Raw genomic sequence first — 13,865 nt, 5'->3', positions numbered from 1 at the left:
TTATAAAAAACATGAAAAGGAATTTTCTAAATTATAATTTATTTTGTTTTATTTTTATTCTGTAGATTTTAGACTTTGGTTTAGCTCGACAAACTGATGATGAAATGACCGGATATGTTGCAACAAGATGGTACAGAGCTCCAGAAATTATGTTAAACTGGATGCACTACAATCAGACAGGTAAACTGTGAAGACTTGCATTTTGCTACAGCTGAATAGAGTGATAGTTTTAAACCAAGAGGCAATTCTATTTAATGATCTCTTCGATTCCTTGTTCACATTTCTCTCTATTTTTTGGCAGTTGACATCTGGTCGGTTGGATGCATCATGGCAGAGCTATTGAAAGGGAAGGCCCTATTTCCAGGAAATGATTGTATCCTTAACATAAAATATAAAATGCAGCTGTAGAAATACCCTCTAATTCTTCATGGTTTTAATAACGACTCAAGTATTTCTATGGAAATGTTTTTGAGGTAACAAACTTCTAAAACAGTAAACAATTTTTGCTAATTTTTCAGTTTCGTGTATATGACAGCTGAGTATGAGACCCACTGGTAGGAAAAAAACAGCAACAGATGTTCCTAAACAATAATAAGTTACATTTACTCTTTGTTGTGTATCTGTATTTAAATAATAACCTAGTTACAACAGAGCAGATTTCTTCCATGTGTGTGTCTTACTTGAAATAGCATACACTAAAACTGAAGCTGAGTAAAGGCAGTATTTTTTATTAGCTAATATAATTCTAAGAAATAGAACTGCTTTTAGGCTGGATGGTCCTAAAATGCAAACAAAGTAACTTTTAAATAATAATTGAATTACGAGGCATATCGTGTCCTGTTATAAAAGAAGCCAGCAGTTCCAGAAATGACACAGAAGCAACAAAACTGTCTCTTTCATCAGAGCTGTGGTCCCTGCTGGAGTATCAGGGATTTCCATTGGTGTTTCTTGTGCTGGCAATAGGGAAAAAAAGAGCTGTTACTGAGGAGAGCAGTAAATTAGGAAAAGAAAACTGAAGAAAAACAGATAATAAGGAATGAGGAAACAGCTGCATCAGAGGAGGAAAGCTTTTAATGGGAGAAACAAAGGCACATTCTTCTGTACTGAATATTGACATTTCTCGCTACTCTGAAACCTCTCAAAAAGCAAACGCTTCTGCTAAAACTAAGGCATTGCCAGGTGCAAAAACACGACAGCAGAATTGCCTGAAGAACTGTTAAGAGAGCTGAGAGACCAAGTCTCCCTGCTGACCATTCCGTTGTGCTCAGCATCATTAGGCTCTATTGTAACCACAGGCATTGCCCAGATGTTCATCATCTGGTGATGACTGCGCTTCAGACTGTTTGATTACATGATGTGTGGTATTTGGAAAAATCAATACACCTACTTTTCAAGAAATAAGATATTTTTTGCTGTTATAAAATATCGACTACCATTATATGATTACATCAATTTAAATAAAGCTGTAAAATAACCGTGAGTGTCTAGTGAAAATGTAGTATACTTTACAGGTCATATATGACAATGAAAAATGAAAATTTTCAAAGTTTTTAATCTTGAGAGTCATATAAACCAGATTTTTAAAGCTACCAAATGAGAATTTTCCACTTACCAGCCCTTAGATTAGTAATCTAGCTCTATGTGCTGTATCGTGTTAGACTGTTCTTCAGAAATGCCTCAGATCACTGAAACATAAATGTGCTATTAAAATTAAGCTTAAGAATATGTTAAATTGGGAACTAGGACAGGAAAGCAATATTTTGCATGCAGCTTTCTCACATAGAATGGTTTTGGTTGGAGGGGACCTTAAAGATCATCTAGTTGCAACTTCCCTGCCACAGGCAGGGACACCTTCCACTAGACCAGGTTGCTTAAAGCCTCATCCAACCTGGCCTTGAACACTTCCAGGGATGGGGCATCTACAACTTCTCTGGGCAACCTGTTCCAGTGTTCACCACCCTCTTTGTAAATAATTTCTTCCTTATATCTAATCTAAATCTGCCCTCTTTCAGTTTAAATCCATTGTCCCTTGTCCTGTCACTACATGCCGTTGTAAAAAGTCCCTCTCCAGCTTTCCTGTAGGCCCCCTTCAGGTACTGGAAGGCTGCTATAAGATCACCCCGAGCCTTCTCTTCTCCAGGCTGAACAGCCCCAACTCTCTTAGCCTGTCTTCATAGCAGAGGTGCTCCAGCCCTTGGATCATATTCGTGGCCCTCCTCTGGACTTGCTCCAGCAGCTCCATGTCCTTCTTGTGTTGGGGACCTCAGAACTGAATGCAGTACTCGAGGTGCAGTCTCACAAGGGCAGAGTAGAGGGGCAGAATCACCTCCCACATACCAGCACACTTGACATTGATATAGTTCAAAAGAGAATTTGATATTCCAGGACTAGGCTTAAGCAGATATGAATTGGTATCCTTCCATGGACTACAATGGAATTGTCTTGCTGAATAGTTTTAAACATCTTAACTGTCTGCATGAAAGCTCATTAATTGTTTAAACCCAGAAGGACCATGTGATATTTATTTCCCTGAAATAACACAGATATCGATCAACTAAAGAGAATAATGGAAGTTGTGGGCACACCCAGTTCTGAACTTCTGAAGAAGATATCATCAGAACATGTGAGTTCACAGCTTCATTCTGTTAACTGACTTTCTATCATTCTAATTGGCATCGTGTGTCACCGGTTGTGTTGCACAGATACTCTGATTTGGAAACGGGCAAACACTTCAAAGTGATCTCTTTTTTGCTGCTAGAATGGCATGATGAAAAAAAAATACTCTTTTTAGAGGTATCCAAGTGCCTTCACTGTCAGCCGGATTAATTTTGATACTTGTTCTCATGTACTCGTTTTTAGAGAGGAGTTTTGCAGCTGATCCTGATGATCTTTTATTTTACTGCTTTATTTACAAGAAAAAAATCAAACTAATGCTCAGAGCATTATATTGTTGTTATTAAATGTGATGTTTCTTTAATGTTTATACTTTTTTGTAAAGGATCTAACCAGAGATATCAGAATCAAATCATGTGTGTTCTGCATGAGTGCTCTCATTTGGATCCCTAATTTGAAGCTCCTATTTATTCATTTCTCAGAATGCTTGAGTGAGGTCCACCTCCATGATAATATCTGTAGTTAATGATTTGATTTTTAACTCTCCATGTGACTTCTTTAAGATAGTAATCTAGTAGTTGAACAATTCCTACTTTCCTTCTCTGCTAAAGCTACACTTAAAGGATTCACTTTAAGCAATAACCACGGATATCCAGCTGAGGAAGGAGATGTGGTATTGATTAACAAAGGCGGGTGATGGGCACAGTGTAAAAATTCAGATAAACAGCAGCACACACATAGCTCCTGAGCTGAAGCTGTTTTCTTAAACCTTTTCTGCATACACCTGAGTCTAATACTAATGGCTATTTTTCAGCCTGTGTGTAGACTGATGGATTTTCTTTGAACTTACTAATGAACGCGCTAGTGGGTTAAGTAAGCAGGACCAGTAGGAGAGCCAGAGCAACACTGTCTTTCTGGAAAGTCCAAGAATAATGAAACCTCATCAGCACAGTCCAATGCATAGCCAGAGTTTGTGGGTACCCAGCACCTGGGAATGGCCAGGGCAGGAGGAGGATCCATTCTTGTGCCAGGGACTGGAGCAACCAGCAAATCTCAGACTGTGCTGTCCTAAGCGTGGGTCCTTGTATAACCTTGATGTGTGATTAGATGCTACTGGTTTTGCAGTCACGCATTCAGAGTAGTGTACGCAAATGTGTGATTTACCCACAACTAGTCAGTTTGTGGGCTTTTTGATTATGAGATTAAGCACCTTAAATATTTACTGGAGATAGTATCTGCTTTTGTCTTTAACTTCTTGTGTTTCCCAGTGTACCTCAGTGAGCGACAGGAATCCCGAAACAATTTTGCTGGGGCTCATTATAGACCTTGAGAACACAAAAAACAAGTTAATGAATGAGTGCTGCTAGGTCACCTCTGGGCTGCTGCTGCCTGGTTATGGGAGCAATGTCAAAGGAGATGCATACCTTGCTTGGAGGTACTTTCCTCTTGCAAGGGAGTGTGTGTTCCATTCCTTCATTCTGTTTCTTCTTTACCTTGTAATTTGGCCTTATTGTTCAGCTATTTCTTAATGCAGCTTGCAGTCGCAGACAATTTTTTTCATTCCTCTAACAGCAAGGCCAGAGGTTTTCTGAAATGCAAAGCCTATTTTCAGTTGTAAGTAGAGGATTAAGGAACCGGAAACTAAAAGATCAACCTTATGGGATGTTTCAGTACAAGTCACTGAGCTGATTTGTCAGTCTGTCGTGTTAATATAGGTTTAAACATTGATTGCATTACATTATTTTCAGAATAATTTAAATGTCTGGGTTCTGTTCGTTGGGTTTCTGTGGTAAATATATAAGCAGAGGGGACAGGTTGGTATACTTTGACAGGATGTTTTCAAAGGACTTCTGGACAAGGTTGGAGATAATTTTGTCCATATCTTGTTCAGTCATGGTTGGATTAGGATTAGTGATGTTATCTGATGTCCGTACAGAGACAAATAATCCACAAATCCACAGATGTTCATCATAAGATAAATTTACCTTTAGTTTCTAGCCTAGTCCATAGCTTCCATGCAAGAATGTATGACAGCTCTCTGCTGCTCTGCTGTTCATACATATGGATAAACTAATGCCCTGGAAGACAACTCTGATAGGTCCTGCACACCCTGACCTTCTAACATGTGTTTGCTGCCTTTAGAACTTCAGGGGCATAAAATAGGTGGAGCGAAGCCTGTGTTTGACTAGTCTTTAAACACTGTTCTCTATACAACTGGTTACAGCTGCTAAGAAAAAAATCATCCTCTTAGAAGCCTTGCTGTCAGCCCCGACAGTACAGAGGGAAATGCTAATATAGTTTTAACAGGTTGGGGACATAACACATGAAGGCTTGCTTCCTTTAGTAAGACTGAAATATGTCACTAATGATAGTCTAGAGTTATGTTAGAATATGCTTACATCTGATAAAACGCAGAAAAAGAAAACAGATCTGCCTCATTAAATTAGAACACAGTTTGAAAAGCAACTGCTATGTAATGATTTAAAATATCTTTATATCAGTTCATCGTTGCTGCAGAAATTAAGATAATGGCAGAAAGAACTGTGTAGGGAACAGTATCTGTTTCCCAAGCGTGGTTGTAGGATTGCCCAGATGATATGTCAGAGTATTTTATAGTCACTTCATGATGCACTGAGTTGGTCAGTTCCACAATTCTGAATCCGATATCTCACTTAAAGCCATGAAGCTGCTCAGTGTGAACAACTTTATTTTCTTTGCTGTCTTCAGTAGGCCCAGGATGCTTAGTTAGCCTCCTGCAGATAGTCTCCTTCTAACAGAATTGCTAAGTGTGCAGGGAGACGTTTCTGTAACACAAACATGTTTTAAAAGGATTAAGGTTTGTTCAAAGACCAGCTGGGTTTTCTACAGATTTGAGAACAGCCTTTTGCCTCTTCATCAGCTGTTCCATTTCAGAACTCCCTGTTCCATCCAATTCTAGCCTTTAGGACCAGCATTCTACCTCTTCTCTTGCCAATAAACGTTTACTTACCTACCTCAACCCAGAAATTCATGGCTCCACGCTGACATTGTGGGTCCAATACAAGGGCAGCCCTTTCCCAGCTGAGTTTGGATGAGCCTTTCACAGTTACAGTGACAAGGCAAGCTATAAATTCTGTTAAATATATGAAGATCTGCGCCCTGGGAGTATCAGGATTTGTTCTTTGGTTAGTGAAGCTACTGTTCAACAGAGGAGAGGGAGGAGGGAAGGAAGCACATTCAATTATACCACTTCACTGAGGGTAACTGAGAGATGATTTAGGTTGCAATTTCTGGCTGAATGTTACATGCATGTGTTCCCTGGGGATATACTGCAATGAACCAGTAAGCGTAGGTGAAAACATAAGTGCTAACACAGAACCCTTAGAGGAAAATATACCTGTTTAAAACTCTCTTGCTTATTGTACAATATACAGGAGTGACTGTTTAACACAAAGTCATACATTATGGTTTTAGGGAAAGAAGGCTTCTTATGTATAAGAAACATAAAAAATACTATGTCTGTTTTTTTAGAGTTGATGTGGTTACTGTTGGGCAAAATTTAACCTCTGTACATGTGGTATGTATATTGATTTGTTCCTAGGCAAGAAAATACATTGAATCTCTGCCACATATGCCTCAACAGGATTTGAAAGCAGTATTTCGTGGTGCCAATCCGTTAGGTAAGAAAGTCAAACAGATGTAGTTTAAATCTTTCACTAATGTAGGAACTCAAGCCTTCCTTTGCTATATGATCCCTTTCAATAATGATCGGACCAGTGAGAAGAGCATTGCTTAACCTTTCATCCCAAGCCTGTTTTCCCTTCATGAAGCCTGTGTCATTTGTTTCTGGTGGACATTATGGGCACCTCCTAAAGGAAAACGGTCTGTGGATGAAAAGCAAAATCCAGCTATATATAGCAGGAATAAATAAAAATGTCATGGGGTCTAGACTAGAGACATCGCTTCTGGCTCAGGAAGGCCATGAGCTGTAAATTGCTGGCGAGCAGAAGAATATACCAGGAAGTAAAGCCGTTTGAATGACCCTTTTGAGTATTATTTCCTAGGAATGTATTGGCCATTGTTGGACACAGGATACTGGGCTAGACAGACCTTTGGTCTGATCCTGCACAATTGTTTTTATGTCTAACCCACTGGTTCTGCCTGTGCAAAAGAGATGTTTCTGTGAATCATTTCTTGTGACATGGCAAAGGAGATGTTTGAGTCACTGGAGTCATCTTACTACAATGCCCGGTCAGTTCCATCAAGCGCACCTTAAAACATTGTATATAGGGAAGTATTGTAAGGTAGAATGTTTTGAATTTGTTCTGTATATTAAAAGACATTTTTGCTTTTACAAATACAAGTAGCTGTGAACGCTTTCCTATAAAAATTGGGATTTATTTACAGGCAGTACATGAGAGGATGCTACATATCAATAACATAAAGACAAGTTAATGACAGTGCTTATATGAAAGCACGAAAATCATTTTTATATAATATTTCAGTTATGATAAACTTTCCATATAAAACCAATTTCAGTTTTACAGATCTCTCGTATCTAATATTCTGCAAGTCAACTTCAAACATACTTTCTTTATGCTGGATCCTGTGAAGTTGTTTTTGAGGTTTTGATATTATTTTATTGGTGCAGTTAATTCAAGTGTAATCTCACATTCACAATTTTAAGTTACTTAAGTTTGCACTGATCAGGACCAAGTTAAGCACATGATACACAACACAGGATATTTAACTTTTAAGCACACAGAGATCTTTTCAGAATGAAGGCCTCAGATGTCTGAAGAGGTGAATCAGGTATCAAATAGACTATAATGAACCTTTGTGCATACCACAAGCAAACCAGAAGCTTCCTTCCGTTCTGAAAATTGTACTCACAGTATAAAATCTTCAAAACTTAGTTGTTACATTGCCTAAATTTTGTGGGTTTGCCAATAATTCTGTATTTAAAGTGAGTGAAAATAGATTGTGTGTAAACAGTTGCCTTCTCTTTTATTTCTAGATGGTCTCTTCTGGCTTTGAACCGTGTTTCTCTTTTTCCCTTAGCTGTAGATCTTCTTGAGAAGATGCTTATATTAGACAGCGATAAAAGAATTACTGCCTCGGAAGCACTTGCACATCCATACTTTGTACAGTATCACGATCCCGACGATGAACCTGAGGCCGAGCTGTACGATGAGTCAATAGAGAATAAGGAGCGAACCATAGATGAATGGAAAGGTAAGAATTGCACACAGCAGTTAATGCACACAGCAGAACAAAACCTCACTTAAATCACAGTTTTCCTCTGTTTCTGATCAGAGCAATTTGAACTCTTCAGCCTCAGGAAAACAAGATAAGTCCATGTATGTGTTTCTGGGAGTAGAGAAGTGGAAAGGGTTATGTTTCCTCTCTGGATTTCGCTCCCTTCCCCCATTCTATCATCTCACCAGATTCCCTATAGCAGGTTTAATCTTAACTAAAAGCTGATGCTAGTTACCAGGTAACCACACATTCTGTCTTGCTTTTAGTTTTCTAGGTCAGAACCTCAGCTGAAGTAACCATGCTAGGACAAGTGACACTATTCAGGATTCTGGTCTAGCTTTGTTCAGAAACAGAAATTAGTATCTTCTACATAGATGTGTATTCTGCTAATCATTCTTTAGATAGCCAAGGAATTGCGATTAATAGATAAGCCATGCTATTGATCCTGTTTGAGATGAGAGCTGATGATTTTACTTGAGAGTGACACCCCAAAACCCATCCTTGAGAAATACTGCAACGACCGGTTTTTATTAGTTAATTTCATGCTTGCATCATTATCATATTGCACTACAGTATCATAGAAGTAAGGTGGCTAAACACTAAGTTTGCAAGTACACTGAAAAGTACAGTCCAATTTCATCATTGTCTAATGAGGACATAATATGCTAAAAATTCCTTACTAGACATTTTAACTTGAGAGCAATATTCTAGAAAACTAATTGTCTCTGTTTATCAATAAAGTCCTTTCCTTGGCTTAAGCTGAAATATGCGTTCTATAAAATAAATGTTTTTCTGTTTCTAATTGTATATTCTGTAAGTGTTACTCCAGAAAGGTTTGATAAAAATGCATTAGCATAGTGGGTAGGTTTACGATGAAAAATACTGACCTCCCATGTCTTACTCATGCCCTTCCACTTGTGCCATGTTTCATCCTGGGCATTGCAGGGGAGACAAGCAGATTGACTACAGCAAATACATCTTAAAGAAAGATAGGAGCAGGGTCATGAGTCTCTCTGCAATAAAGCAACCTCCTGGAGCCCTGAAAAGGGTTTTCTAGAAGTCTACTGCGTCTGTACAAACAAGGAGGATTGACTGGTATCACTTACTCCTTACATATGCTCTCCTCTGCAAAACCTGGCAGCGTACAGCACCGCCCATACATCTTGTTTATTGAGGGGCATGTTCAATTTGCTGCTGTACTTGTAAGTGGATGATTTGTTTTCTGCTATTTTTTCAGTTGACTGAGTCTTTTAACAGGGAATTTTAACAATTTCCGAGTCACGAAGCTGATGTCTGTTTGTGATGAAACTCAGTTGAAATAATTTCAGGAATAATCTTAGCTTAACACTTTCTGAACTGAAATGAGGACGTGGGCGTGAATTTTCTGGAAGGACAGTATCATATTTTTCTACATCACTGTCCTTGCTGGAATTACAGGTCAATTTCCTTTTTTATACAGGGAAAAAAAAAAAAGGCCTGAGACAAAAATCTCAAAACTGCCCCAGGATATGCAGCTCTTCCTCCTGACTATGTTTTTATCTTGGGGAATAAGCTTTTTATTTTCAAGTACATTATGTGCCATGTTTACTTAAGATGACATGAAAGGTGACCATTTGCATAAAATGGTTGTACTGTTGATGAAATATTGACCCATTTTCTCAAGATGTCAATGGCATATTTCCCCTCTTTTTCTGTTCAAATTAAAAATCAGTGGCACTTGATCCCAAGAGGGACTGAGCACCAAAGTAAAATGAGATTTCAGACCCTTTGTCTTACATGTTACTCACTTAAGAGTTTCCTTGGCCTCCATTGCTCAGTGCTGAGGCTTGCAGCCCAAGCTCAGATGTCTTTCTGATGGGTTTAATCAGTTAGAAAATATTTCAGAATTTTAGAGGCCAAGAGTATGCTATTCAGAGTTGAATGCTATGCATTATCTCTCCTTAAGCGTTGCTCCACTTGCACATATCTCAGTGTAGCAGCTGTACTCTCTGCTGAGTAGGTGGCACGAGAATAGGGTAAGGGAGCTTCATAAACATACAAAGCACAGCCGGCAGGAATTCTTTTGAATACAGTTCCAGGTGTCCGATTTGTGAGGATGCTGGCTTCCTCAGAGTTCAGGCAGGGCCAGATGCCACTTAACAGCCACAAGTCGATCACTGAAAGAGTCACCTAACAAATCCATCCACCTCAGGCGTTCTGCACACAGAAATTCTTTCAGAGAAATCCTGCACTGAAGCTGGCATACTGGTCACTCACTGTACAGCATGCTACAGCACAACACAAACAGAGCATAAGCAAGATTCAGCCTGAAGGTTTTTACATAGTTGTTAGAGGAGTGCTAGGTGCACTTGCAGGTGTAGCAGCTGTCTCAGATAGATCTGTTTATTAAACACGCTAACAGGCACAAGTTTGATATGATTTAAACACCAGTGTTTGGAAAACAGAAGCTGAAGTAACTCCTTGTTTGCCATATACTTATGTGTGAACAGGATTTAGTCCTTAAAATACAATATCTAACTCAAGGAAATACATAGGAGGTAGCTGCTCACAACAAATTCCATTACTGTGCAAGGCACAAAACAGGACATGACTGTCAGCAAGAAAAGATAAAGCAGGGTAAGATAGCAGGGAATCCATGTTTCTAGCTAAGCCCTTCTTGATGAAAATACAATTGATAAAGTTCTTTTAGAACTTTAGTTCTTTTCTGACAAAACTTCTAAGACAAAAGACAATTTTTTTTCAGAGGACCTTGAAATTACGTTAGTTATAATAAAACATAAAAAAAACCCCAAAACATAGGTCCCAAGGCATTAGCACAGAATTGCAGATGATTTATGTTGACGGCAATTGACTGAGAGATGATAAAGAACATTCTCTGCAGTTTGAAGTGTACATTTTAAAACCTACTTCCGGTGCTTTTAAAGATTCCATTTTCCATTACATTTGGTCTTTCATTACGTCATTTTGGCAGGTTATCTGACAGCATAATTGATGTTTCCATTTCAGGGTCTGCGTGTTTTAGTAATTAGCTGAAGGGGACACACATGTTGTACAATAACAGTATTTGTGAGTCTAATTTGTAATCTGAGGTTAACAGACGGATTCCTAGTGAGTCCAGTCTGGTTTTGGATCTGGACACTAAAAAGGCTGGAAATACAAACGACAAGTCACATGCATCCATAGAACTGTTTTGTCTGGAATATTTTTCTTTGAAGAGAATATCACCTAATTCTTCTCCCTCCCTTACACCTTCTCTACAGAACTGACCTATGAAGAAGTGGTTAGCTTTAAACCCCCCGACTTGAAAATGGATAGCCTGGAAATAGAACAGTGAATACAGGCAGCTCTGTCTCGCCTTGCTGCACTATGAAGACTGTGAAAATATAACCATACAATTTAACCTGTGGTCAGATGTAGATTTTACTATCCAAAGAGGTTGGAGAAGATGTGGAAAAGCAGAAGCATTATACGGAAGCCAGATGTTGTCTGGTTTAGGTGGGGGCTTTTTTGCCTTGTAATATGAATGTATTCCCAACTCACAAAGGGTGATAAAGAACGGCTTCATTCTGACAAAATTATGCACTGAGTTCTGTCGAGCTGTGTGTTCTGCATGTTTCATTTTATCAGTTGTATTGCCAAAATAAAGGTGAGTTTTTAAATTAATTTTAAAATTGTACATTTAAAGCATGAATGTATACAAACATAAACACAGAAGTCCATACAAGCAATCCATTTTTTTTTCTGGCATTTTATCTGTCCGTTTTCATATTATTTATAGTTAGTGCCTTTATGAGGAGAGGACGTGGTAGTGAGATAGACAGAATATGCATATGTAGTCATATCCGTGGTGGTCTTACAAATTTACTGGATGTCTCTCAAGCAATCTTAACACCAGTTAAAAGTCAGTAAAAATAAATCTTTGTCTTCTGTTGCCATTCCAAGTGTCTGTTCTCATTATTTTCCCCATGTATATTTTTTTAATCTGCACAATACCCATTTGTGAGATGCTTTTACTTCCCGATGGTACTCCTAACCGTGCCATCAGTGGAGTGCTGGTGAATTTGCCTGAGCTTACAGGAAGGTGCCCTGAAGGCGCTGCGGCAAATCTCTGCAGTCTTCTGCAAGCTTCAGGAAAGGCTGTCCCAGATGACAGTGCAAGAGTATTCAGTTCAGTTCACAGCTTTGAATTAAATATTCCTCATTGTCTTATTTTCCTTCATATAATCATTGGGAAAATAATCTAATAATTGCCATTGGAAGACATGACAAAACAAGAAGATTTAAGAATTTGTTTGTGAAAAATAAAATCTCCATCTCATCGGAGTTTCTTTTTAAGCAAAATTTAAAGGCTTTCCAGCTCTAAAAAGTTGGAAAATTAAATAATGAATTGCAAGGTACACCAGATACCAAGATTTCTTAAAGCATTAAATTTATCTGATTTCCCCATTGAAGGCATAATACTGAAACAGGAGTGCCCTTTGGCATGAGGTCTCTTGTGAGGTACTGGCTGTGTCTTTCTACATACTTGTGATTCACAGTTGTTCAACGTTGTTCATTTTTGTGTCTCGTCGCTCTATCAGAGTCTAATTTTGGAGGTGGCATTTTATAATATTTAGGTTTTCTGCAACTTTTGTCATTAAGATTCAGTTGTACAGCAATTACATGAGGTAATGAATTCTACTGCATTTATTTACCTTCCTCTGTATCTTTTCTATGTAAAAAAGCAAAGCTTTTTCTTAATAAACAGATTTTAAAAAAAATCAAGTCCAAGAACTTTGATTTTTTTAGAGATACTTGATATAGTACTGTTTGTTTTCTTTGAGAAATAGAAATAAGCATTCTATCTAGAAAATGTGCTCCTAATTTGTGGATGAAGTGGTGGACTGTGGTTGATAATGTTGGCCAGTTATCTGATACTTGCATCCAGTGGAATACAGCCACTTGTATTCAACTTTCTGGAAGGCATATTAATCTGAAAGTAAATGCCTGCGTGGATTTCTTGCAAATCCTCTGAAACGTCTGGCCGTTATTACTCCGCTTCCTTTGAAGATGCATGAGGTGTGTAATGCTTCATGCAACAACTGAATTTCATGCTGACTAAAATAGGTGAAAAGGTTGTAAATCCTTAAATTATTTGTCTGACTACATAATGAAAATAACCACTTAGTCATGCTTTAAATATATTTTTTTTCATCTGTTTGTTTACTGGTTAACAGAAAAGTAGCTCAGTGCTTTATTTTCTCTGAAATCTGATAATGAGCTTGCTAGCCTGTTCTGCAGCTCTATTCCATCTGGAAGGGCAAGGATGAAGTAAAGAGATTTCACAAGAACCTCCTGCATCCAGCGATAATTAATTTAGTGTGGGATTTGTCCCACAATTTGTTTAATCTGGTTTCCTGGCTCTGAGGGTGGCCATCGCCAAATGTTTCAAAGGATGCGTAAAACTCCGTGGTAGGCAAAGACCCAGACGGTCTGCTCTTGCTTTAGTTCTGCTACTTGGGGTAGAAAAAAAGTTTTAGATCACTTCCAAAATTTGTTCTTGTAACTCTGTATCTTCCTCTGAATATTTCCTTTTACATTCAAAGACATAATTTTTCCTAGGACATAAATTATGTAGGAAGAATACGGTCATAGCCGCATTTAAACTAATGAAAGGTGACAGTAATGGGTAACGAGCTCAGCTATTTTTAATGAAATACCATCAAACCCTATAAATCATCTCATTTTAACGTCAAGAAAAACAATGGGGAGAGAGACATCTCTTTCCTAGATTTGCAAAATGAAGGCAATTTCTTAGACCTCAAAAGCCGCTAATTAAAGTATTTTTCTAGAGCAGGTAACCAACTCCCTTGTGGTAATCCAACGTGGGACTGCAACGTGGTAAATTTATCAGTTTATAACAGCAGGACAGAGTAATTGGAAAGCTGGTACCCCACTGGGACAGAGAGGTGGAAGGCTCAGCACTAACAAAGCTTATCGTTTGAGCACAGATGGAAAAAACCATTTGTCAACCA

The 13,865-nt window shown here is 38.3% G+C and overlaps 1 protein-coding gene across 3 annotated transcripts in view; it reads left to right on the top strand.

Moving 5' to 3' along the window:
• Positions 1–11,786, top strand: part of MAPK11 (mitogen-activated protein kinase 11) — a 35,013-nt gene extending 23,227 nt beyond the window's left edge. For 2 of the 3 annotated variants that reach the window (XM_086610402.1, XM_086610404.1), the window contains exons 7-12: positions 66–180; positions 302–373; positions 2,544–2,623; positions 6,194–6,272; positions 7,654–7,827; positions 11,112–11,786. In XM_086610402.1, coding sequence (XP_086466528.1) covers positions 66–180; positions 302–373; positions 2,544–2,623; positions 6,194–6,272; positions 7,654–7,827; positions 11,112–11,185 — 594 coding nt within the window. In that variant the 3' untranslated portion in view covers positions 11,186–11,786. Of the gene's footprint in view, positions 1–65; positions 181–301; positions 374–2,543; positions 2,624–6,193; positions 6,273–7,653; positions 7,828–8,796 lie in introns of all 3 variants that reach the window. The other variant, XM_086610403.1, reaches the window with a different exon arrangement.
• The last annotated feature ends 2,079 nt before the right edge of the window (positions 11,787–13,865 follow it).

Source organism: Tauraco erythrolophus, chromosome 4 (assembly GCF_009769465.1).
Source record: "Tauraco erythrolophus isolate bTauEry1 chromosome 4, bTauEry1.pri, whole genome shotgun sequence".
In the NCBI taxonomy this organism is placed as follows: Eukaryota; Metazoa; Chordata; class Aves; order Musophagiformes; family Musophagidae; genus Tauraco; species Tauraco erythrolophus.
The sequence above is the reverse complement of the archived record's forward strand: the minus strand, read 5'-3'. Positions and strand labels throughout refer to the sequence as shown.